This window comes from Mauremys reevesii, linkage group 9 (assembly GCF_016161935.1).
Source record: "Mauremys reevesii isolate NIE-2019 linkage group 9, ASM1616193v1, whole genome shotgun sequence".
In the NCBI taxonomy this organism is placed as follows: Eukaryota; Metazoa; Chordata; order Testudines; family Geoemydidae; genus Mauremys; species Mauremys reevesii.
The window spans coordinates 26,083,447-26,108,480 of NC_052631.1; the positions used below are offsets into that span (position 1 = coordinate 26,083,447).

The 25,034-nt window shown below is 42.2% G+C and overlaps 1 protein-coding gene across 11 annotated transcripts in view; it reads right to left on the reverse strand.

Moving 5' to 3' along the window:
• The window catches only part of LOC120372577 (arylacetamide deacetylase-like), a 124,772-nt gene that overhangs the window by 20,270 nt on the left and 79,468 nt on the right, over window positions 1-25,034 (reverse strand). The window contains exon 1 of one of the 11 annotated variants that reach the window (XM_039489794.1): window positions 14,384-14,571. The exons of 5 other annotated variants lie outside the window; for them this stretch is intronic. In XM_039489794.1, coding sequence (XP_039345728.1) covers window positions 14,384-14,521 — 138 coding nt within the window. In that variant the 5' untranslated portion in view covers window positions 14,522-14,571. Of the gene's footprint in view, window positions 1-7,582; window positions 7,615-13,598; window positions 13,619-14,383; window positions 14,572-25,034 lie in introns of those variants that run through there. 5 more of the 11 variants (XM_039489793.1, XM_039489799.1, XM_039489803.1 and 2 more) reach the window with 5 other exon arrangements.

Consider the following 25,034-nt stretch of genomic DNA (forward strand, 5'->3'; position numbering starts at 1 on the left):
TAAATCTTTGAGCTGAATCACCAGAAGTTTTATAAGCCCTAATCAACCATATGTCTGGCACATATGCAGACTAGGATCATTTCATAGGCAGGACTCCCTCACCTTGCCACTGCAGTTCAGGGACTGTAGTGGTGCAGAATTGTGTACAGCTGATTTTTATGATTTCTTTCATGGTTCTTTCCTTTTAGGGATTGACCAAGCACAACACCTAGCACAACACTTCCTGGTCCATAATTAGCAGTCCTAGCACTACAGTAACACAAATAAAAATGGGTCAAATGACTTTCTATTGGTTTGGGATGAGCTACTAAACAAGGACAACACCATCAAGGAGTGTGATGAGACTTTACATAAAGATTCTATTCGAAGTTCAAAAGTGGTGATGGAAAGAGTATGGAGTCATACAAATTTGGCCAAAGGATCACACTGCAAATGGGCCCACGGAAAGTAACTTGTAGGAGAGAATTATTGACTGCAGCTAAGCAAGCAGGTATTCAGCATATGGTTCAACATGTCTTACAAAAACTGCTATGGCATGAGATGTTTTGCACGAAGACACTGGATTTTTCCAGGCAAAGTTGCAAGAAGCCATAAAGAAGAGTCGGAGACACCCTGTTTTCTCACTGGATGATGAGAAAGGACACCTCAGATTCTGGCTGGACATTTCAAATCTTTATCAGAACTATGGGTCAGTTTCTTTGCCAAAAAGAGAACCCAGGCTATGCCATCCAGAAGAAAAATGTACAAAATACTGTGTTGTTCAATACATCGTGCCCTGAAGCCAAAACATCTGGACGAGAGAGTTTGAACAGATGTTATTGCCTGGCCAGTGAGAGTGACCCTTCTGTTAACAACTAGTCTTGTTATGGTCTAGAAGACATGCTAAATCAAAAGTAACTGAGCATTGAAGCAGGGGAAACTCATTACACTAATTAAATCCAGTACTATTTAGAAGAGAAAGTAGCAAGAGCTACTGCAAGCAACCTTGAGTCTTTCATAGCTCTGTGGGATTTTGAGGTTGATTTTGGTCAAAAGAACTAACAGCTTCTTAGACAAAGAGGGGAGGGAGCTTTAAATTGGCTTGCAAGCTAGATATTTATCACTATTTGAAACTTTGGGGTAAAGTGGTATAAGAGCGTATGAAATACGTTCTAGATAATTTTGATGCTATTCTACTTTATTACCTCCATATTTTGTTTTTGTTTTTGTTTAATGTGTGATAGTCTTGTATATGTACAAGAGACAAAGCTTGGCTGCAAGTATCCCCTTGGCAAGGTAATTTTGAACTGAATTAACATTCTTTGATAAGTAAGTAGCTTGTTTAAAGTTCTAGATTCTATGGTAGAACTGTTTGGTTGAACTGACATGAGCTATGCCACCATTCCATTGCCAAATAAACTTGATTGGAATTAAGAAAGGATCCATAGTTCCATGTTAGTATCAACAAATCACCTGCCCAGACTAGTACTGAAGTAACACAAAAGTTTGCCTTTGTAAGAAGATTGTGGTAAGAGGCTGAATGAATTAAACTGATTTATTATCTCTGAAAAGATGCAACATCCCATGTTGAGTTCAGTTTTTGACACTAAACTATTATCTAACCATTCTTATTTAGCTGTAGGTAATTTCTTATTTGCTTTAAAAGCTATTCTGTCTAATCAAATAGAAATAATAATGATCCTGCCTATACTTTACTTTAGCTAAAAAGAGCCAAAGAATAATGAGAAACCTTGTAGAGGTAACTGGTTAATTAAAATTATTTAACCAATGTGTGTTTTCTCTCACACTCCCTGTACTTCCTGTTTCTGTTCCCCAGACTATCCATTTAACTCCATATTATTTAACATTTGTATTCCAGTCATATCCCAATGCCCCATCAGCACTAGGGCCATATAGTGCTAGGTGTTGTACATACATAGTAGGAAATGGTCCCTGTCCCAACAAGCTTGGAATGTAAATGGACAGTAATTGACAAATTCCTGGTCTATCAGACAACCTGCTCTGCCACAGCTAAACCTAGGTGCCTAAGTTCATGCACCCAAGTTTGAAAGTCTGCCCTAAATTCAAGAAGGCACAATAAGCTTTAGCATCTATAAGATTTTTGATTGTTAAAAAAGCATCATGCATTGTCTGCTAAATCCTTTACATTGAGTTTACCTTTAAACCTAATAGGTTTATTTAAACTGGTTCTGCATTAGATACCTAAGCAACCTCTTGTTTCTGAAAATGTGTTTAATACTTTAATGAATTTACAACCAAACATAATTACTAACTTCCATTTAATTCCTAGAAATAATCGTATAACTCAACATAAGCCCTGAAAGGGTGTTAAATTACTACAAGCTAGTTTTATTAAAGATGATTAGGTGCTTTTGAAAATTCAGCTAGGCGGCTGAACACCTAACTCTAGGAGTTAGATGCTTTTGAAAGTCTCCCTGGGTGCATATATGCATCTTTCGGTGCCTGAAGGCCTTTACAAATCAGGCCCTGCATCTAAATGCACATATAGTGAAATTGTCCAAAGAATGCTAAAACACATTCTGTGGAAAATGTCAACACAGTTAACAGTGGGAAACCCACAGCAAAACCCTGCACAGTGATTTGCCAAAGGCATGTGAATGGGAACATAAAGATATATTTGATTAAGTCGAATGGTAGAAGTATGTATACAAAGTTCATTTATTAGTGTTTGAATAACGGTGGCATCATAGCAAAATTTTCGGAAGCATTCTCAATCCCTCGCTAACTTCATGGGAGAAATGTTCAGTCTGAAAATTTAAAGCTGACTTCTCTCTGCTGCTCCAAATGTGAAAGAAACATTCTCCTGGCATGCATGTCATGTTAATGGGAAGAACTTGTGTGTCACAATGGAAAAATATCTCCCCCACCTTTAAACATTCAGCAGCACTTTTAGCTTAAAATGTACATGCTTCCCTTCTTACCTCTGACACTTGTCCATTTAGTGGAGGTGGTGAGAGGGAAGTGAATATAAGCATTCACAGATCAATAGATTTGGAACGCCAAAAGGGACTATGATGATCATCTAGTCTGATCTCCTGCACAACGCAGGCCAGAGAACCTCACCCACTAAGTTCTGCATCAGGCCCATAACTTCTGAGCTATAGCATGTCATTTTAGTCAGATAGCCAATACTGATTTAAAGACTTTGTGATGGTCCCTACGTAAGTTGTTCCAATGGTTAAGAATTCTTCAAAATTGTGCTGTTTTACTAGTCTGAATTTCTCTAGCTTCAGCTTCCAACCAGAGACCTAGAGGTGCCCACTTCGGGGTTTTTTGTTTTTTTCTTCAGCTTGTCAAATACTTTATTATAGTAACAATAATGTTGAGCACTTCTATAGCATTTTCCATCAAAGAGCTTGGCAGATGAATCACCACATCACCCCCTCAAGATAGGCAAGTACCATACTAAACTGAGGAAGAAATGATCATGAAAGTCAATCTGGAGTGTAGTAATACCCACGCTCCCAATCTGGTGCTCAGAACATCCTCCCCAAAACACAAAACAACTTAAGATCTGAAAATCTGTTTCAGAAACAAAGATCTAAATACTTCATATCCAAACTACCCAAACAATAGGAGGTAGCTGAGAATAAGAGAATGCATCTGTGACTGCTGTTGCAAGTGGTTGTGGGTATATGCAGAACAATTTATATTTTTTATCTTGTGTATTTCTACGTAAGCTGAATGTATATTGGGGCTGTCAAGTGATTAAAAAAATTAATTGTGATTAATCATGCAATTAAAATTAATCACACAGTTAAACAATAATAGAATACCATTTATTTAAATATTTTTGGATGTTTTCTACATTTTCAAATATATTGATTTCAATTACAATGCAGAATACAAAGTGTACAGTGCTCACTTTATATTTACTTTTTATTACAAGTATTTGCTCTGTAAACAAAATCAATAGTATATTCCAATTTACCTAATACAAGTACTGTAGTGCAATCTCTTCATTATGAAAATTGAACTTATAAATGTAGAATTATGTACAAAAAATAACTGCATTCAAAAATAAAACAATGTAAAACTTGAGAACTCAGTCTTACTTCAGCCAATCGCTCAGACAAACAAGTTTGGGTTACAATTTGCAGGAGATATTGCTGCCTGCTTCTTGCTTACAATGTCACCTGAAAGTGAGAACAGGCATTTGCATGGAACTGTTGTAGCTGGCGTTGCAAGATATTTACGTGCCAGATGTGCTAAAGATTCATATGTCCCTTCATGCTTCAACCACCATTCCAGAGGACACGCTTTCATGCTGATGATGGGTTCTGCTTGATAACGATCTAAAGCAGAGTGGACCGACACATGTTCATTATCATCTGAGTCAGATGCCACTAACAGAAGGTTGATTTTCTTTTTTGGTGGTTCGGGTTCTGTAGTAGTTTCCGCATCCGAGCGTTGCTCTTTTAAGACATCTGAAAGCATGCTCCGCACCTCGTTCCTCTCAAATTTTGGAAGGCATGTCAGATTCTTAAACCTTGGGTCAAGTGCTGTATCTATCCTTAGAAATCTCACATTGGTACCTTCTTTGTGTTTTGTCAAATCTGCAGTGAAAGTGTTCTTAAAATGAACATGTCCTGGATCATCATTTGAGACTGCTATAACATGAAATAGATGTTAGAATGTGGGTAAAACACAGAGCAGGAGACAATTCTCCCCCAAGGAGTTCAGTCACAAATTTAATTAACACTATTTTTTAAATGAGTGTCATGAGCATGGAAGCATGTCCTCTGGAATAGTGGCCAAAGCATGAAGGGGCATATGAATGTTTAGCATATCTGGCACATAAATGTCTTTCAATGCCGGCTACAAAAAAGCCATGCAAATGCCTGTTCTCACTTTCTGGGGACACTGTAAATAAGAAGCAGTCAGCAGTATCTCCTGTAAATATAAACAAATTTGTTTGTCTTAGCAATTGGCTGAACAAGTAGGACTGAGTGGACTTGTAGGTTCTAAAGTTTTACATTGTTTTGTTTTTGAGTTCAGTTATGTAACAAAAAAAATCTACACATTAAAGTTACACTTTCACAATAAAGAGATTGCACTACAGTACTTGTATTGAAAAATAGTATTTATTTTGCTTATCATTTTTACAGTGCAAATATTTGTAATAAAAATAATATAATATAAGATGAGTACTTTGTATTCTGTCTTGTAATAGAAATCAATATATTTGAAAATGTAGAAAAACATCCAAAAGCATTTAATAACTGTCAATTGGCATTCTATTGTTTAACAGCGTGATTAATCATGATACATTTTTTTAATCACAGTTAATCGCGTGAGTTAACGGCGATTAATCGACAGCCCTAATGTATATATACATAGAATACAAGGCTGGCTCCAGGCACCAGCCAAGGAAGCAGGTGCTTGGGGCGGCCAATGGAAAGGGGCGGCATGTCTAGGTCTTCGGCGGCAAGTCCCTCAGTCCCTCTTGGAGCGAAGGACCCACCGCGGAATTGCCGCCAAAGAATGAAGCGGCACGGCAGAGCTGCTGCCAAACTGCTGCCGATCGCGGCTTTATCTTTTTTTTTTTCTTCTTTCCCTTAGCCACTTGAGGCGGCAAAAAAGCTGGAGCCGGCCCTGATAGAATCTCACCCACCCGTATATTGTATAGTCATACACATTAAACAGTTTATATCAACACTCCACCCTTTTATTACTCTCCCTAAAAGTAAATACAGTTGGCCAAATTGATCACTGGTGCAACTCTATTAATGTACTAAAAATCTGGCCTATCATATGTTCTTGAGAATTTTTCTTAGGTTCAGGGCTGTGAACTTTCTGTTCCTTGTTGATGTTTTTTAAATCCCAAGAAGTGTTCAGTCTTTTTACAGAATTTTAATTGTCAATCCACTTCTTCAGGTTTCAAGGGATATCAGTTAAAAATGTCACTTCTATCCCTACTACTATTGTAACACCAGAGATTTCTATAACTGGCAGATAAGAAAACATTTCCTCCATTTTTGCAGTTTCTTTACTTTGTGCATTTGAAAGCACTTTGTGTATAGTAACTTTCACAATCTGCCATGAATAGTAAATTGATTTTCCTTTTTTGGTGTGGGAACAGCAATAGGGAAGGGAAAAATATTTTTAAAAGTAGGGAACTCTGATTATAAAGCCCCTAAAATTGCCATGTGCACTGCCTAAAAGAGCTGTTAATTGTTCTGGTTCTCTCTCACTGAAAAAGATTTCAAGTTCAAGGTGTCCCTTTAAGATGAAATCCACGTAGCTGAATAAGCAGTGAATTTACCAAAACGACTGAAGAGAACTCAGCATAGGGGACATTCTAATCCAGAGTCCTGAAGGCAAGAAAAATGTTTGACAAAATGTAGATTACTCAGGCAACAAAGGCTTATACACATTGACTTAACTCTTGTACACAATTACTTAATTACACGGAGAGAAAACACACACAGAGCCCTGTGTAGCCATACACCACACCCAATCTTTCCAGTGTGTTCCCAGAGATCAGACCCCAGCTCTGCTATCAAATGGCTTGGAGATGGAAGACTATTCTTGGTATTAACATATAAATGAGCAAACTAAGGTCCACCATCTTGTAATCCTCACCACACAGTTGGAAACCTGTGACCAAAGAGAGCCCCACTGAAATCAGTGGGACTCTGGACAGACATGTGCCTGCTAGTTTGGATCCAATCACAAGATGGAGGTGTAAACCTCCCACTTTACTTCAGAATTCTTGTATCCATTGCAGCATGCTTTTCATGCTCAAAGTAGGGGAGAGCAGAACTCAGCGGTGTTGGTTTTAAAACTCAACAGCATGCCATATCAACATTTCCAGGTAAAAGTAAGCTGAGTATATATTGCATCCACACTCAGGAATAGACTTCAGTGGAGCAATGCTAATTTACATCCTCTGAGGATCTGGCCCTTGAAATCTGAAACCAGGAAAATCTTTGCACAATGTGGGCTTGGAAAGCATAGGCTACACTCCCCATGATATTTGTAAGGAAGAGAGAAAACACTTAAGTTGGCTGTTTCACAGCTTCATTCACTCTTTTATCTTGGTATTTGATGCAATTTGTGTTTGTTTGTTTGTTTGTTTTTAAATCAAAACAAGAGATTGGAAGGCTCAAAACACATGTAGACTTTTAAATTAGATCACCTCTTCACATTCAGACCCATGATTAAGTGACCATAAATCAGTGCCATCTGGTCACATGGCAGTTCAGCAGCACATGTTAAGTGAGCTTGGTGGGGATCTGTGGTATTAACCCTAAAGGAAAAACAGGAATACATAAAAAAGACTTTTCTATGGATTGCCTCTTTATTCAGAATGGCTAGAATATGGCATTCCTTCTAGTACAAAGCATCCGTTCCTACTGTTAGTAATCTCTAGAGAACCAAAACACAACAGTGCTAAAGACTGCTTTTGACACCAAGCATAGAATATTGTTCATCAGAGCAAGTGGTTACTCTCGAGTTCATAGTAGATGGGAGGCCTAATCACAAAAAACACCATCACAAGTGGAACCCTTGCTGAGAGTCTGATCAATAAAGCCAAGGATTGAGTATAATAACTTACCATCTTGCTTCCAGTGTTCCCCATCCAGAACAGGTTTAAGACATTTTGGACCAGTTTCAGATCTAATTTATACTGGTGTAAATCCAGAGAAACTATCAGAGGGCTTGGCTACACTTGCAAGTTGCAGCGCTGGTAGAGGCTTTTCAGCGCTGCAATTAGTAACCGTCCACACCTGCAAGGCACATCCAGCGCTGCAACTCCCTGGCTGCAGCGCTGGCTGAACACCTGGTCAGGTTGGGGTGTAGCGATTTCAGCGCTGGTGATCCAGCGCTGCTCATCAAGTGTGGACACACACCAGCGCTTTTATTGGCCTCCAGGGAATAAGGAGATATCCCAGAAAGCTTTTAACTAAATTACTCTCTTCGTTTTGTTATGCAGCCTCTTTTTGTTTTGTTGTGAACTCCGATCGATCGGAGCTCCGTTGAACTGCTTATCTAAAAAAACAAACACTGATCACAGCAAACAGGAGCTATCTGTACCTGGCTGTGAACGATCAAATGAGAGGCAGGGAGTGAATGTTTGCTTGACAGAGAAACAGCGTTGGATGCAGGCTGTTTGCAATTAAGACTAAGGGTTCACGAACATTTTGTGATTTTTCAATCCAGGAAGCTAACACACAGTGTTGGCTCCAAAAATCCACTCTCTCTCTCTTCCCTGCTCCCTGTCACAGTACACCACAAACATTTTGTGATTTTTCAATCCAGGAAGCTAACACACAGTGTTGGCTCCAAAAATCCACTCTCTCTATCTTCCCCGCTCCCTGTCACAGTACACCACCCTCCACCCCCCTCTTCTGAAAAGCACGTTGTTGCCACTTGAATGCTGGGATAGCTGCCCATAATGCAGCACTCCCAACAGCGCTGCAAATGCTGCCACACACCAGCGCTGGTAGCTGTGAGTGTGGCCACACACCAGCACTGCTCCTACACAGCTGGATGACCAGCGCTGCAAACTACCAGCGCTGCAAACTGTAAGTGTAGCCATACCCAGAGTCAAAGGCGACCCTCCAGCTTTGCACTCCTGTTTGTGAGATCATAATCTGGCCAACTGATGTGAGGAAATTTGCACTATTGGTGCCAGAACTGTACCAGTTCTATGGAGAAAGGACATCAGTCTCAAGTGCAATTAATGTAACATCCTTCAGAAGTACCAATTCCACTTTAAAAATAAAAAGAAGACACTGCTGTAGTTGTAACAATGCATATTGTCTCCGATTCCTAAGGGCTTGACCCTGTTAGGAGAGTTCAATGGAAGCAGGATCATGCACTGGATGCAGACAACTCCCACGAAGATTAATAAGAGTTACGCATGTGCATGGATTTCTTGCATACTAGACCCAGTAATGCTGTCTAACGCCGTACTTGCCCCAAAAATGAGAATGTATTACCAGAGTTTGTACAGACAATGCTGCCAACACTACAGCTGCAGGGGGTCCTTGGTGTCCCACTTAGACAGGTTCAAGTACTAGTGTGACGTTTGATAGCTGTGTTATAGCAATGCACACTGTGTTGTATGCACCATTTCACTGTGACAAAACTCTGTCATAATAATAACTTGAGCCTATTTTAAAGAGCTCTCCCGTTTATCATTTCCCAGGCTGGGATATATTGCAGGCTTCTCCTCTTCTAGTTTAACATTAAACCTTTACCAACAACTCCTTCAATTCCCCCCCAAGCCACATACACATCTGTACTAGACACATTACTTATGGCCCATCACCACAAGCTATAGAAGTTTGGGATAGGTTAGGGGTGAATGATGTAACTCAAGGAATTTTGCCCATGCAATCCAATGAATTTGCAAGCGGACCATGACTTGCTTCAGCTGCAACATATGTGTAACTATGCACTAACATCTTGAATTATATACATTTCCTTTGTCCCCGCTGAGGTCTCATGTGTTATAAACTTTTAAAACAGTTCCCGTTTCTCACCCTATTTTTCCCATCACATCTGACAGAAATGACTAGACAAAGAATAATTAGGCTATGTATTGTGTCAGAGATGGTAGAGAAATCAATTAGTTTATGAGAGAAAATGTTTCCATTTGAAAAAGCCATGGTATGTTTTTCTGTTACAACATTATAAACATCTCTACATTTTAAGTACTGTTCAAACTAACTGTTTAATCCACAGTGCCCCTGAGAGGCAGATAGGATGCCTATTGTACAGATGGGGGAACTGAAGCATAGAGAGATTAACCCATGATTTGCCCAAGGCTACCTAGTGAGTCAGCAGCAGAGCCAGGATTAAAACTCGGGCTCTCCAGACTCTCAGAACTCTAGACCATGCTGCTTTCTTCATTTTATTATGCATTATTCATTCACATTCAGGGCCCATGCAGAGTTGTTGAAATCATCCATGTCACATTGTGTAATCATCATCTTTACAAAGTGCTCTGTGCAGAGTTTTAGAGCACACCCATAGAACATTCTACTGGAAAGAATTTCTTTTTAAATATTGAGTGAATACATTACTTATAAAAGCAAAGAGCCAAACATACTTGCAAACACTATTTGAACTTCACCATAAAGCTCAGTTAATGCCCATCTGCCCTGACTTTCACTACCTGACATTCTGCTATTGGGCATCTTGAACTCAGACAATCAAGCATGTCAGTGTCTCCCCCTGGAAACAAACTCAGGGTATGGTTACACTTGAGAGTTGCAGCGCTGGTGGAGGCTTTCCAGCGCTGCAATTAGTAACTGTCCACACCTGCAGGGCACATCCAGTGCTGCAACTCCCTGGCTGCAGCGCTGGCTGTACACCTGTGTCTGCTTGGGGTATAACGAGTGCAGCGCTGATGATGCAGCGCTGCTCGTAAAGTGTGGCCACACACCAGCGCTGTTATTGGCCTCCAGGGTATTAGGAGATATCCCAGAATGCTTTTAACTAAATTACTCTCTTTGTTTTGTTATGCTGTCTCTCTTTGTTTTGTTGTGAACTCGGGGCTCCGGGAGTTGCTTATCTAAAAAACAAACACAACTCTTGTTTGCTGTGATCAATCTGTAACTGACTGTGAACAATCAAATGAGATAACCCACTACCTTGCTGTGAATGAGGCAGGCAGGGGGATGAGTGTTTGCTTGAGGATAGAAACAGCGGGGGCAGGGCGGAGAAAGGGAATCCGATGGAGCAGCTGCTATCTGGTCTGCAGGCTGTTTGCAGTTAAGAGTAAGGGGTCAGGAAAAATTTCTGATTTTGCAAGGCAGGGAGCTGATACACAGTGTCGGCTCCAAAAATCCACTCTCTCTCTCTCCCCCGGTCCCTGTCACACTCCACTCCACCCCACCCCCCTCTTTTGAAAAGCACGTTGCTGCCACTTGAATGCTGGGATAGCTGCCCATAATGCATCACTCCCAACAGCGCTGCAAATGTGGCCACACTGCAGTGCTGGTAGCTGTGAGTGTGGCCACACACCAGCGCTTTTCCTACACAGCTGTACGACCAGCGCTGTAACTCCCAGTGCTGCAACTCTCAAGTGTAGCCAAACCCTCATACTGTAATGTGTTTCTGCCCACAAACTTTGTCACACATACACACAGTGATGAGCTGCCAAAATATTAACAACAGGTTCCCTCCTCGTCACCCCACAAGGGGGTTGTGGCCGCCCCCCCCAAGCCTCCTACCCAATCCAACCCCCTGCATTCTTTGATGCCCCCCTGAAACCCCTGCCCCATCCACCCCCCTTCCCTGACCCCTGACTACCTCCTGCTGCCCCATCCAACCCCTCCTCTCATTCCTGATTGCCCCCCGAGACCCCTGCCCCATCCAACCACCCCTTCTCCCTGTCCCTGACTGCCCCCTGCCACCCCATCCAACCCCTGCTCCTTCCTGACCGCCTCCCCAGGACCCTTGCCCCCATTCAATTCCCCTGTTCCCTGCCCTCTGACCGCCCCACCCCTATCCATCCCCCCCATGACCCCCCCAAACTCCCCTGCCCTCTTCCAACATCCCCTCCCTGCTCTCTTACAGCGCTGCCTGGAGCCACTCCGCCGGGACCAGCACCAGCACCGTGGGGCTCGAACCGGGCTGGGCCGGAGCTGCGGTGCCAGGACCAGCACTGGCGCCACGGGGCCCAAGCCGGGCCGGAGCCGCAACCACAGGGGCCAGGACCAGCACTGGCGCCACGGGGCCAGAGCCGCAACCGCGGGGCCGGGCCCAGCACCGGCGCCCGGGACCGGCCGGGCCAGAGCCAGCACTGGTGCCAGCACCGTGGGGGCCGGGCTGGAGCCGCAACCGCGGGGGCCGGGCTGGAGCTGTGGAGCCGAAGCTGGGGGTGCTCGGTGGGGGCCAGGACCGGGCTGGGGCTGGGGGTGCTCGGCCAGGGGGTGCCAGGCTGGAGGGAGCCGTGCTCCGGGACCAGGAGCTGTGCTGGAGGGAGCTGCTGAGCTAGCCGCACCTCCCCTCCCCCGCGCCCTAGCTTACCTGCCTGCTGCTTGTTTCAGGCTTCCCGTGAACATCTGATTCGTGGGAAGCAGGGGAGGGGGAGGTGAAGGGGGGCGGAGCAGGAGAGGAGTGGGAAGTGAGCTTGGGCCGGAGCTTTTTGTTAAATAAAGCCCTTATAGAACCGGTTGTCCTGGAACAACCGGTTCTAAAAGGGCTGCTAAATTTAACAACCGGTTCATGCAAACCCGCTCAAGCTCACCACTGCATACACACACACACCCTGGACACAACTGTCTCCCCTGTGATATTACTAATCTTACCCATTTGGGTAAGGACCAGCTCCCTCAGACACAGAATCAGAGGGTTGAAAGGGACCTCAGAAGGTCATCTAGTCCAACCCCCTACTCAAAGGAGGACCAATCCCCAGACAGATTTTTACCCCAGTTCCCTAAATGGTCTCCTCAAGGCTTGAACTCATAACCCTGGGTTTAGCAGGCCAATGTTCAAACCACTGAGCTAGCCCTCCCCGCACATCCTATGCATCTTACTTCATGTAACAGACAGTACAGTATGTCCATTCTGTGTCTTAAAGGACACAATTAGACCCTTAGTCATAGCTTTTCACAATGGGCCCTGTTAAGTAGCCTCTCAGTTTTTTATCTCCTTGGACACAAAGAATACCTTTAATAGTATGTCTGGGGACTGAATGTTAGTTTTCCTCTCTCTTTCTTAGCCCTCACCAATCAGACCTCCAAACTCATCTGGCACATGACAAACAAACCCAGGGTATTCAGACATCCCAATATTTGGGGTTTTGTCTTATATAGGCAACTATAGCCCATCCCATCCCCTGTGGGGGAAAAGTGTCCCAATTTTACACACTTGCTATCTTGTCACCCCAAACAAAACCCATAATGAAATTATACCATAGCAACTACTTTAAAAGTTGTAGTAATGCAGCCCTCCTAGTCAGTCCCTCTAGCATGGGGGATAACTTGAAATCTGCTCACACTGGTGATTTTACTCCCCGGCGGAGGGGTGGGAGGCTCTCTAATGAAGGTTTTCAGGCTTGCAAAGTCAGTAAGGCAAACGAGTTATCCTGCAAACGGGTGAGATTTGGAACAGATCAGACAAGCTAGTGCAGGATGAATGAGATACAGAGACCAAATCAAAACAAAAGCCCATCAAAGAGCAGGATCCAGTTTATTTATAAATTAGCTAAATGACTGTTTCCCCCCTCCTAGATCCCACAACTCGCTTCCCAACTGACACCGGTAAGAGATCGCCCACCACCCCAAAAAACTTACTCTCCCAGGCCAAAGTGCTCAGAATTGGACAATGATTTTGGGTGACCAAATCCAGACACGATGCAGGGCTTAGTTTTCAGAGATAAGCACGGTCAACTCCTACCGAAGTCAGTGAAAGATGCGCGGCGCTTTTGGCAAATCATACCCAAGCTTCTCAAGCTGGGCACCAAAGGGGTAAGACAACGAGCTCCACCCCACACACACACACAAATAAGAGAGCAAGTCTGAAACTTGAGCCCTGATATTTACAGCCTCAGCCAGGCAACCTTTCAGTTTCACCCTTTCAAGCTATGTTCGTAACCTCCCACTCTCGGTGTTTACCTAGTACTGTGTGTATTCCTAACAGAGCGAAGCAAAAAGCCATCTACAGAGCAACACATAGGCTTACACCTCCCCTTTCCCCCGGCAACAACCGCAAACCTTCATAGCTAGCTAACAAAAGATCAAAATTGCTGCAGCCTCTGCTGATTCGCAAATGCAGGCTGCGTTTTAGGCAAGGGGGAGGGGGGCTTGAGTAGATCAGAAGTTATCACACAGGATTACAATTAGATCTTGCATCAGTAACCAGGGAAAGTGATTAGAAAGTCTCAGAGCTTTATACGTGATTGATTACATTAGCACTTCTATAATTAGCTGGTTTTTATTCAAAACCTCAGCCATGCGCGCATGGACTATGTAAATCCCCAATGATGTACCATATTTAAATACACCTCTCACTTTCCTTCCTCCGACGTCTGGCACAGTATTTCTAGTTAGGCTCAAGAGGGAAGAAAAAACCAAACATCAACAATTTAGCTATACAGGATTGTAGAGTAAATTGCAAATCAACTACAAGTTTGCACCTCCTCATCTGCTTTGAAATTAATATATTTCTATTATTGTATATACTTATGTTCATAGATTTCATTTTTCTCTAATAGTTTATTTCGTGTCAGGGTTACAGTTCCTTGCTTGGTTTCAGGTATTCTTAGATATAATTTTGGATATTACTTAACCAGACACTGGTATTATTCTTTGATCTGTATTTTTCTTTTCTCCACATTAATACATTACTTGAACTCAATTTCATACATAAGTACCTGGAGTAAATAAAATTCTAAACTTACCACATGTGATACAGTTCTAAAGCCAGCATTTATGAGCATCAGTTTCCAGCGTTCCTCAATATTCTCTGGAATGGGTGTGTAAACATAATATGCTACCAGAACAGACGCCAAAAGAAGGCACAGGGATTTAGTTCCCATGTTCTGCTAGCCACTTCTTTCAAGACTGATCAGATTAAACGTTCTCACTGACTCTTAACAGTTGCAAATCAGCACACGCTGATAGGGCAAAGTTAATCCGTCGTTATGTTTGGATCACGCCCAGGAGGTGAGTTCTCATCCGATCACCCTGAACAGAGGTCACACAGAGGGGAAACGTGTGTTTAAGTGGAAAGCATTCAGCTACAATATTTAAATGCAAAGATTAAACATCAAAGTAAATACATGGATATCATGCAGGGGCTCTTTTAGCAAGAACCACAGCTCTGAAAGACTGGAGAGGAAAATGCAGTTACAAAAATAAGTACAGAGTGCAGCATATGAATTAAGAGCTGCAGCAAAAGTGATGGATCATAGACTAAAAAAGCCAGTGAAAGGTCCACCTGTCTGATAAGTTTGTTCTTCATCACTATGCAGGGAGCTTGAATTAATTGCAAACACTTGTCCCACTGATAGAAACATAGAATTTATCGTAATAGATCAGACCATACATCCTTCTAGTCTAGTATCGCCTTTCTGACAGTGGTCAATACCTTAGACTTCACGTTTCAGAGTGGTAGTCGTCAGGGGCGGCTCTAGGAATTGCGCCACCCCAAGCAGGGCGGCACTCCGCGGGGGGCGCTCTGGCAGTCGCCGGTCCCGCAGCTCCTGTGGACCTCCTGCAGACGTGCCTGCGGAGGGTCCGCCTGCGGATACTCCACCGGAGCCGCGGGACCAGCGGACCCTCCGCAGGCACGTCTGCAGGAGTCCACAGGAGCTGCCTGCCGCCCTCCCGCGGGACGCCGCCCAAAAACAACAAGGAGTCTTTGTGGCACCTTAGAGACTAACAAATTTATTTAGGCATAAGCTTTCGTGGGCTAGAACCCACTTCATCAGATGCATGGAGTGGAAAATACAGTAGCAGGTATAAATACACAGTACATGAAAGGATGGGAGTTGCATTACCAAATGGGAGGTCAGTCTAATGAGACAATTCAATTAACAGTAGGATACCAAGGGAGGAAAAAGATCACTTTTGTAGTGGTAATGAGAGTTGTCCATTTCAAACAGTTGAGAAGAAGGTGTGAGTAACAGTAGGGGAAAATTAGTATGGGGGAAATTAGGCTTAGGTTTTGCATGGCTACAGATATTACTTATAAAAATTATATTACTTATAAAAATATTCAGCTATTATAAATATCCATGATATTCAACTTAATAGATTCTTGTTGCAATGAACTCATGTGGACACTATTGGGAAATATAAACTTTTGTCTGCTCATGATCAAAAGAGCTTCTGAAATGAAAATGTGTGTTCCAAATGAAACCCCTTCTGTGAAATTCACCTCTGTGCAGAGGAACAGCATAGGATTCTACATACCACTTAGCACCTTTGAAATCAGAGCTCAGATCTAGATCAGGAGTGGAGTATAGGATTGACAACCAGGTTTACTAGCAGGAAGCTAAAGAAGCTTGCATACCAGCTGCGTCATCTCTCCACAGGGGAAGAAAATCTGTAGAGCTACAGTGACAGATCCACAGTTGGATTCACCACTCAGCATCCTGCCATAGAATCATAGAAGATTAGGGTTGGAAGAGACCTCAGGAGGTCATCTAGTCCAACCCCCTGCTCAAAGCAGGACCAACACCAACTAAATCATCCCAGCCAGGGCTTTGTCAAGCCAGGCCTTAAAAACCTCAAAGGATGGAGATTCCATCACCTCCCTAGGTAACCCATTCCAGTGCTTCACCACCCTCCTAGTGAAATAGTGTTTCCTAATATCTAACCTAGACCTCCCACACTGCAACTTGAGACCATTGCTCCTTGTTCTGTCATCTGCCACCACTGAGAACAGCCGAGCTCCATCCCTTTTGAAAACCCCCTTCAGGTAGTTGAATGCTGCTATCAAATCCTCCCTCTCTCTTCTCTTCTGCAGACTACACAAGCCCAGTTCCCTCAGCCTCTCCTCGTAAGTCAAGTGCCCCAGCCCCCTGATCATTTTCATTGCCCTCGCTGGACTCTTTCCACTTTGCCCACATCCTTTCTGTAGTGGGGGCTCCAAAACTGGATGCAATACTCCAGATGTGGCCTCACCAGTGCCGAATAGCGGGGAATAATCACTTCCCTCAATCTGCTGGCAATGTTCCTACTAATGCAGCCCAATATGCCATGAGCCTTCCTAGCAAAAAGGGCACACTGCTGACTCATCCCCAGGTGCTTTTTTGCAGAACTGCTGCTTAACCAGTCGTTGAGTAGGGGAAAATTATCGGGGAAAGAAGAGCAGGAGTTGTCCTTTACACAAATGGGATGTCGCTCTTAAGATAGCTCTAAACAGCTTTTACTTCTTTTCTAGTCCTGGGCAAAATAAATTACAGAATGTCATACATTGGTTTTAAGCTAAACTAACTCTTAAATCTCAAAGCAGTGTGTGTTCATGTGGGAACTTGGCAGATAAGTATGTGAGAGCTGAAGTGTTTAGACTTCAAGGTCGAGGCTAGTTTTTATCTGCTGGTAGGCAGTAAATAGGATGATAAGTCAAACAGGTGTTGATGATATATTTACCCTATGGGGTTACAGCTGCTGTAATTTGTGTTTTTATTAACAACTGCTTGCTTGCCTTGCTTTCAAGAGTAAAAAGATGTATGTGAGAGAAATAAATGACTTTGACTGCAAATCAACTGAACTGAAGAGCTTTTTCATATTATATATATGCGATGCATGTTCAGGTCATATAGTTAGATTTTTTTTAATTTTTTTTTTTGTCTGAGCCAGTTGAGTGAGACCTTGTACATTCTGTAAATATTAATGTGAGTATCCTAGATATCTATATCAGTATAGTCCAAGGGTTGTGTTTGAATCTGTTGATAGATACCACCTCATTATATGCAGCTAATTATATTGAGTATAGATTACTCCGGCTCAGTGGGTGGATATTTATTTTTCCATTTCTTCACAGAACCATTTTGCCATGGTCAGTTCCCTAGTTAACCACCTACCATATTTCTGTTAAGACGGAATGATCAACTAAGGGGGACGCAGTTTTGTGACTCCCATGTGGGCCTCGGTATTAAAGCATCTCTCCCCAAATTTCTGGATCTCTTCACAACTACATAAACATAAGACGGAAACATATTGCAATAAGCCTGCTGACTCATTACTCAGCACCGTTTAACTCCCTCCTCATTCGATTTCAACATCCACCTCCATAAACCCAGAGTACAAGAAAGTGAAGTATAGCCTAGTTCAGGCACAGGAAAAATACGGCTGTGTAAGGGCAGAGGAAGCAGGCTAGAGGAAGCAGCCTGGTAGCTGACTGTTGACAGAAGGGCTGATTGTAGGTAGCTAGGAAGGCCAAGAGCTGGACAGAGACACACCTTGTTGCTCTCAGGGGGCTGGCAATAGCTGCAGCAGGAGCATGCAGGCAGCAGACTGCACGCAAGCAGGACAGTATGTAGAGATTACCAGAAGACACAATGATCCTTATACCCCTCTACTGGAATGCCCATAGACCAGGGATTGGCAACCTTTCAGAAGTGCTGTGCCGAATCTTCATTTATTCACTCTAATTTAAGGTTTCGCGTGCCAGTCATACATTTTAACGTTTTTAGAAGGTCTTTTCTAGAAGTCTATAATATATAACTAAACTATTGTTGCATGTAAAGTAAATAAGGCTTTTTAAATGTTTAAGTAGCTTCATTTAAAATTAAATTAAAATGCAGAGCCCCCCAGACCGGTGGCAAGGACCCAAGCAGTGTGAGTGCCACTGAAAATCAGCTTGCATGCCGCCTTCGGCACCCATGCCATAGTCTGCCTACCCCTGCCATAGAGGCTGGTTAGGATCTGTTATTGTGATCTTCATTCTACTGTAACAAAGTCACTGCACTTAGGGCATGCAGTTTGTAGATTTTAATTCTGGCAGTACTAGTAAAGAAATCCTCTTATTTGAGGCATAGGGATGTTTATGCACATCCAGCTTTGTATGGCTGCATGTGTGAAGTTTAATGCAAATTATTTAAGGAGATATTTGCATACTCTCAAATATATTATTGTGCCATCCTCCACGGGGGCCGGATCCTCCCTTTTAAGGAGCTGCCTTCCTAGAGTACGTCCATACTACCCGCCCGGATCGGCGGGTAGCAATCAACTTCTCGGAGTTCGATATATCGCGTCTCATCTAGACGCGATATATCGAACTCCGAACGCGCTCCCGTCGACTCCGGAACTCCTCTACCGCCGTCGATGGGGGAGCCGCGGACGTCGATCCCGCGCCATGAGGATGGGTAAGTAGTTTGAACTAAGGTAGTTCGACTTCAGCTACACTATTCGCGTAGCTGAAGTTGCGTACCTTAGTTAGACCCTCCCCCTCCCCCAGTGTAGACCAGGCCCTAGGTGCAACAGGCCTTACAGGTGAATCTGACAGGTGGGGTTGATTGTGCCCAGATGAGGGCCTTCACCATTCCAGACCAAGGTGGGAACCTGCCCCACCAATTTTACTATGCTCATGTGTATCCATCATTCTATTTGTTCAAGTTATTCTGAATTTCATTCTCTGCTTCCTTTGTATTAACAGTTCTCCTGCAGTGTTATGACATCAACTGCTTTCTTCATCTTACAGCAGTGTCACTCTTACAGGTCACTAATGCATGAACTTAACAAAATTGTTTGTCACATTGACTCCAGCAGCACTCCATTAGTCACCTTGCTTACTCCATGCCAAATTGCTTCCATTAAACAATACCTTCGCTCCTTAATATATTGCTTCTGCTCCACTAGTTCCTCATTACATAAGTAGAGATCTTGCAGATTGGTCTTTTATACATCTAGTGGTGTACACTGGTCATGTATACATAAGACCTATTGAAATGTTGTGAATCTATACAGTAGTATCTGAAATAGTGTAGGCCTTCCCAATATACTATGGATAAAAATTGTGGTATCTCAGGTATCACTATGAGTGAACTATTAGCCCAAGTATACTATATTCCCATCTTCTCTCATGAACCCCTTTAATTTCCTCTGAACAGTCTCTGACGACTAGACACACTAGTCCTTGTGTGTCCATATGTACTATTCCTAATAAAATCAAAATTAGCAAGAAAATATCTAATTTTCTTAGCATCTCAGAATTACACTGTAGTTCAGGTTTTTTCCCTCTGAAAGCAGAGTTATGCCATAAATTTGAGTTGGGGCCAAATCTAAGCTGGATGTAACCAGGTCCAATTAAGTTAATGAGTGGAACCTGCTTACTGCAGGCCTGCTTTGGAATCTAGCTTTTAAAGGGGCCTTAAAATCTTCTGTCTTGAGGTAGTATTAGCTTTTCTACACAGCCAGAGCCAAACTCTCCTCAAATGTTTCAAATAGCACCTATCACCGTCAGTTAGTTTGCAGAATCATCCACCATATTAATGAACTATAAAAAGCTCCCCTAGATGAACTACATAATTTGCCAGTTTACTTTAGGGCTTGTTTGGAATGTTTAGTAGACTGTATCTAATGACTGTTTGATCAAGTGGAAAAGTCAACTGTGGCTGACTGTTTACTAACTGTATTTGGTGTTGAATACCCAGAATGTCCAGAATTGTCAATAAAGTACTAACAGATGAGTTCAAATTAAATTTCAATTTGACAACAGAGCACAATAGTACTCAGATTTACCTACCTGCTATGAAACAAATCTAGAGACATCTTAATTTAAAAGCAGTCTTTGTTTTATTGCATCAATCATCTGGTGTCCATTTGGCACAAGTGACAGGCCACATGGATTCGTTGCTGGGAAAGAAGTTTGCTGACTTCATACAATCCATCTAAATTGAGTTTCCTTAGCAAAGCCATAGATAGCCTGTAAATGGTACATTTATCAAAAGGCTGCCCTCATCCTATTAAATTCTTTTAGGAACAGATTGCACTGGATTTTTTCTGAGTTATTGTGAGCCCAAAATAATAGCGGTGATGAGGATATTGAGCATACAAAAAACATATGCCACCAAGCTGGCCACTGAAATGCAAAAATGTAACTTGACATGAAGCATATCCAAAGATTTGTTGATTTTGCTCTTTCATAAGAGAAGTCCCTCGGTTAGTTACATATTATTATTAAGTGTTATAAACAGAAGATGAATTTAACCTGCCAGTTCCACACTGTTGTGGGTCTTCTGGGAGATCAAATATACTGGGAATCAGGGTGTTCAGTAAAGAGAGGAAGGGAGGAATCGGAGAAATACTTTGAGTCAAGGAATTAGGAAATAACAGTAATGGAAGCAGGTAGCAGAGCCTCAAGCACTGTGAATTTTATATTAACTGAACCTTAACCTGCCTCGCTATGATAAACAAGAACAAAATCTTAAGTGATGCAACAACAATCTTACAAGAGCCCCTTACTGCATCACAAGATAAATCAAGCATATTATTAGTTAGGTAATAGAACAGGAAGGTAGCATTAAAACTAGATAATAGAACTGTGAGCCTGAGACTATTCTGGCATGGTCTTGGGCAAATCACTTGACCTTTTTGTATGTCTGATTCCTCTCCCCCACACCAGTACCAGGATTATAATGCTTACTTACCTGTTATTCAATATTGTTAGTAGAGATCTGGAAGAAAATATAAAATTACTGGTAAAATTTGAAGATACAAAAAAAAACAGTGGAGTAGTAAAAGAAAGTCAGGACAGGTCAGTTATACAGAGTGAAATGAATCACTTGATAACATGGGCTTATTTAAGCATCATGAATTTTAATCCAGCCAAATGCAAGAAAGAACAAATACATGTTTGAACAACAATACATGTAAGAACGAGTGTAAAGAGTAACAAGATGAGACATAGTATCCTGCAATGCAGCTATTGAAAAGAATTTAGGCATCATGGTTGATCAGCACTTGATCATGAGTTCCTAGTGTGGTGCTCTTCCTAAAAGGGTGAACACAATCCTTGGATACATAAACAGGGGAATATCAAGTAGATGTAGGGAAAGTTGTGTCACTTCTGTTTATGGCATTAGTGAGACCATTATGGGAATACTGTGTCCAGTTCTGGTGCCAAAACCTGAAAGTCCCATATAAGAACCAGATATTATTATTATAAAGGATGTTGAAAAATTGGAAATGGTTCAGAAAAGAGCTACAAGAATGATTTGAGGTCTGACAAACATGCATAAGAAGCTCAGTCTAATTAGTTTATCCAAGAGAAGTTTAAAAGGTGATCATGGTCTGCGTATGTAAGGGTGAGGTTACTGATAGTAGACAGCACTTTCATATACAATATACCCTTACTATAATGCCCTTCATAATACCTTTGGATATAATGAACCTGGTCCCTGGATCCCACCTCTCAAGCCCCCCGCTTCCCTCATGGCAGGTCTCTTTTGCTATAACAAACCCCTGGCTTGGATGCTGAGGGGTTTGTTGTAGCAGGGGTGTACTGTATAGCAGAAAAAGGGATAACAAGGTGGAATGGTTGGAAGTTGAAACTAGACAAATTCAGACATTTTTAATTAATAGTAATTAAATCAGCATTGTTCCAATGGTAATTAACCATTTGGGCAACTTGCCTAGAAATGAAGTGGATTCTCCATAACTTACTAAGTCAAGACTGAATATCTTTCTAAAAATGATATCACAATAGTTCAAACATGAGTTCAGAGCTTTCTGCAGAAACTGGATGAGGTGCTTTGGCCTGTGGTATGCAGGTCGTCAGATTGGATGAACGTAATGGTTCCTTCTGGGTGTTAACAAAAAGAAAATAAAAATAAAAAAATCTATGAATCTGCCTACACCAGAAGGGTAATGGTAAATTAGTTGAAAATTAGCTGTAAAGTGTTATAAACGTTGAGTGTTTCATTACTGCATAAGGATAATACATATAACAGATTACATTCAAATGGCATTTAATTATTGATTACAAAGTGGAATGGGAATTACTTCACAGCAGCAGATTTAATATTTGCAGATGTTTTTCTGGCAGCAGCAAAAGTCCTCAAGCAATTTGTCTTTAGAATGATACAAAGGACTATGGATTTATAAGGAGAAAGAGGTAACTAGCTGTGTACCAATATCTTCATCACTTTTACAAAATTTATCAGTTTTGTAAAAGTATGCCTTGTGGGGTATCATTTGAAAACTCATAATTCACTGATCATTATTGTCCTGGTAAAGTATGTGTGGCAACATTGTATGTAAAGTTATGACCAGTGCTCAATTTGTAATGAAAAGGTGCTGGGACTCAAGCAATTGCTTTAGCTTCATAACGGACGCATCAAGCCCAGAGGTGCAGGGCTATGAACTGCCAAGTCCAGAGGTGCCAGAGCACAGAGCACTGGTTATAACATTTTATCGTATGACATTGATGAGATGTGCTTTAAGTTTAGAAAAGCATCCCAGATCAGTTCCTCAGAGACAAAAGATTAGCTAGCACCTTGGTGTGGTGTCAACATAATCAAGTGGATTATTACTGAGTTAAGTGGCCACACTTTGGCAGGAAGAAGGCTGTAAATAGGAAAATTAGATATGGGCAAAGAAACAGCTGGGGGTTCCTGTCCCAAACAGATTTGCTGTCACCTGAACCCCAGCTGGAGATAATTCTGAAAGAGGAGGAAACTACATATTTTTAAAATGAGGAATAGAGGCCCCAAATCACCTTTCTCTTCCCTTTCTCTCTGTGCACAGCATCAGCAATGTTTGAAAGACAAAGGAAGCACCACTGAACTGGGGGAGTGGTCCTGACTGAAGGAATTTAGCAGTAAAAGCATGTGATGAGAAAAGCATTTGCTTTGAATTCACTTAGCTTGTTAAGTTAGGTATTGGTTTGTGTTTTACCTATAATTTCTTTGTAACCAATTCTGACTTTTATGCCTCATTTCTTGTAATCACTTAACATCTATCTTTCTGTAGTTACTAAACTTATTTTATTATTTATCTAAGCCACTGTGTTTGGATTGAAGTGTTTGGGAAGCTCCAAGATTTGTGCATAGCTTGTATTGTCTAGAAAGAAAGATGCACATTTCTGGGGACAAGTCTGAGAGCGGGAATCTGCTGGTGTCACTCTGCAATATAATACAGGAGTGGCTGGCTAGCAGCACTCATTTAGCTGGGAGTTATTTCGCATGCTAGAGGTGGTGTGTTAACAGCAAAGCAGGTTGGTGGATTGAGAGGACACAGATGTTCACTATCCAGATTGTACCCTGGGGAACATCACACTAGCACCTTGTGAAATTCTCTGAGTCACTAGACAAGATATCATTAGGGAGGCACCAGTTAAGTGCAAAACTCAGCTCAGCCATAGCAGGGATTAAAATTCCTTTGTTATGAATAAAATGTAGTATATCCTTCCCAAAATCAGAGTACTTACTCTGAGTATAGGATGTACTTTGGGGGAATTAAAACTAGTTAAAGGATTTACTTGTAAACATTAAAAATAATTTTAAAGCAAGTCCTTTAAAAAAATTTAGCACCTTGAGCCAGATCTTTTTTTGTCCATTACTAATGGAATAATGGAGACTCTTCAAACTCCCATATACTTAAAGCCCACTGAAATCTTGTGTAGGCTTTAAAAAAAATTGGTCCCTTCGACAGTTATTCTTCCTAACTAAAGGTTTCTGCTTCAGCAGAGACTGAAGAATGTCCTATTTCAAAGAATTCCATGAAGAATTGCCTTCTTTCAAAATGTCTGCCATCTCCTAATGTTCTCAATGGGTCTGAGGTCACAGGCTGCCCTTAGTAAAGATGTCAATTGCTATTATTAACCTGCTTGTCAGTGTTTCTCTCCTTGTGACAGTGAGGGGTCAATCCCAGAGGGCAGCTTGGCTTTACTTCATGGAAGATTTTTATAAGGGCATCTTCACTGAAGGCAGCCTGTGAAATCCCAACATGCTGAAGTATGGAAATATACAAGTAGGGGACCCCAAAAACCTTAGCTCTGCTCTGTAGTGAAACCATGCAGGGTAAAATAACCCAAACGTGTCTTTAAAAAAAATCGGCTTAATCTAACCTGGAACCACTAACCCTAAACGGCTTTATCATAATCATATACTTATTGTATGATGTCACTGCAGGCAGGGGCGGCTCTATGTATTTTGCTGCCCCAAGCACGGCACTCAGGCAGCCTTTGGTGGCAAACCTGCGGGAGGACCGCTGGTAACGTGGATTCGGCGGCATGCCCGCGGGAGGTCTGCCAGTCCCACGCCTTTGGCGTACCCACCACTGAATTGCCGCCGAAGCTGCAGGACCGGCGGACTTCCCACAGGCGCACTGCCGAAGGCTGCCTGACTACTGCCCTCACGGCAACCGACAGGCCGCCCACCATGGCTTGCTGCCCCAGGCACGCTCTTGGTGCGCTGGTGCCTGGAGCCGCCCCTGACTGCAGGAGAGTTAAGGTTGTTTGCGTGCCCAAACCATATATTTCCATGCTTGAACATATTTGGATTTTTTAAATTTACCCATAACTCAGAATTTCCTGGGTTAGTCAGGGTTGGTTTAGGGATCATTAGAACATTCCTATAGTTTACTTTACTGTACCCTAAA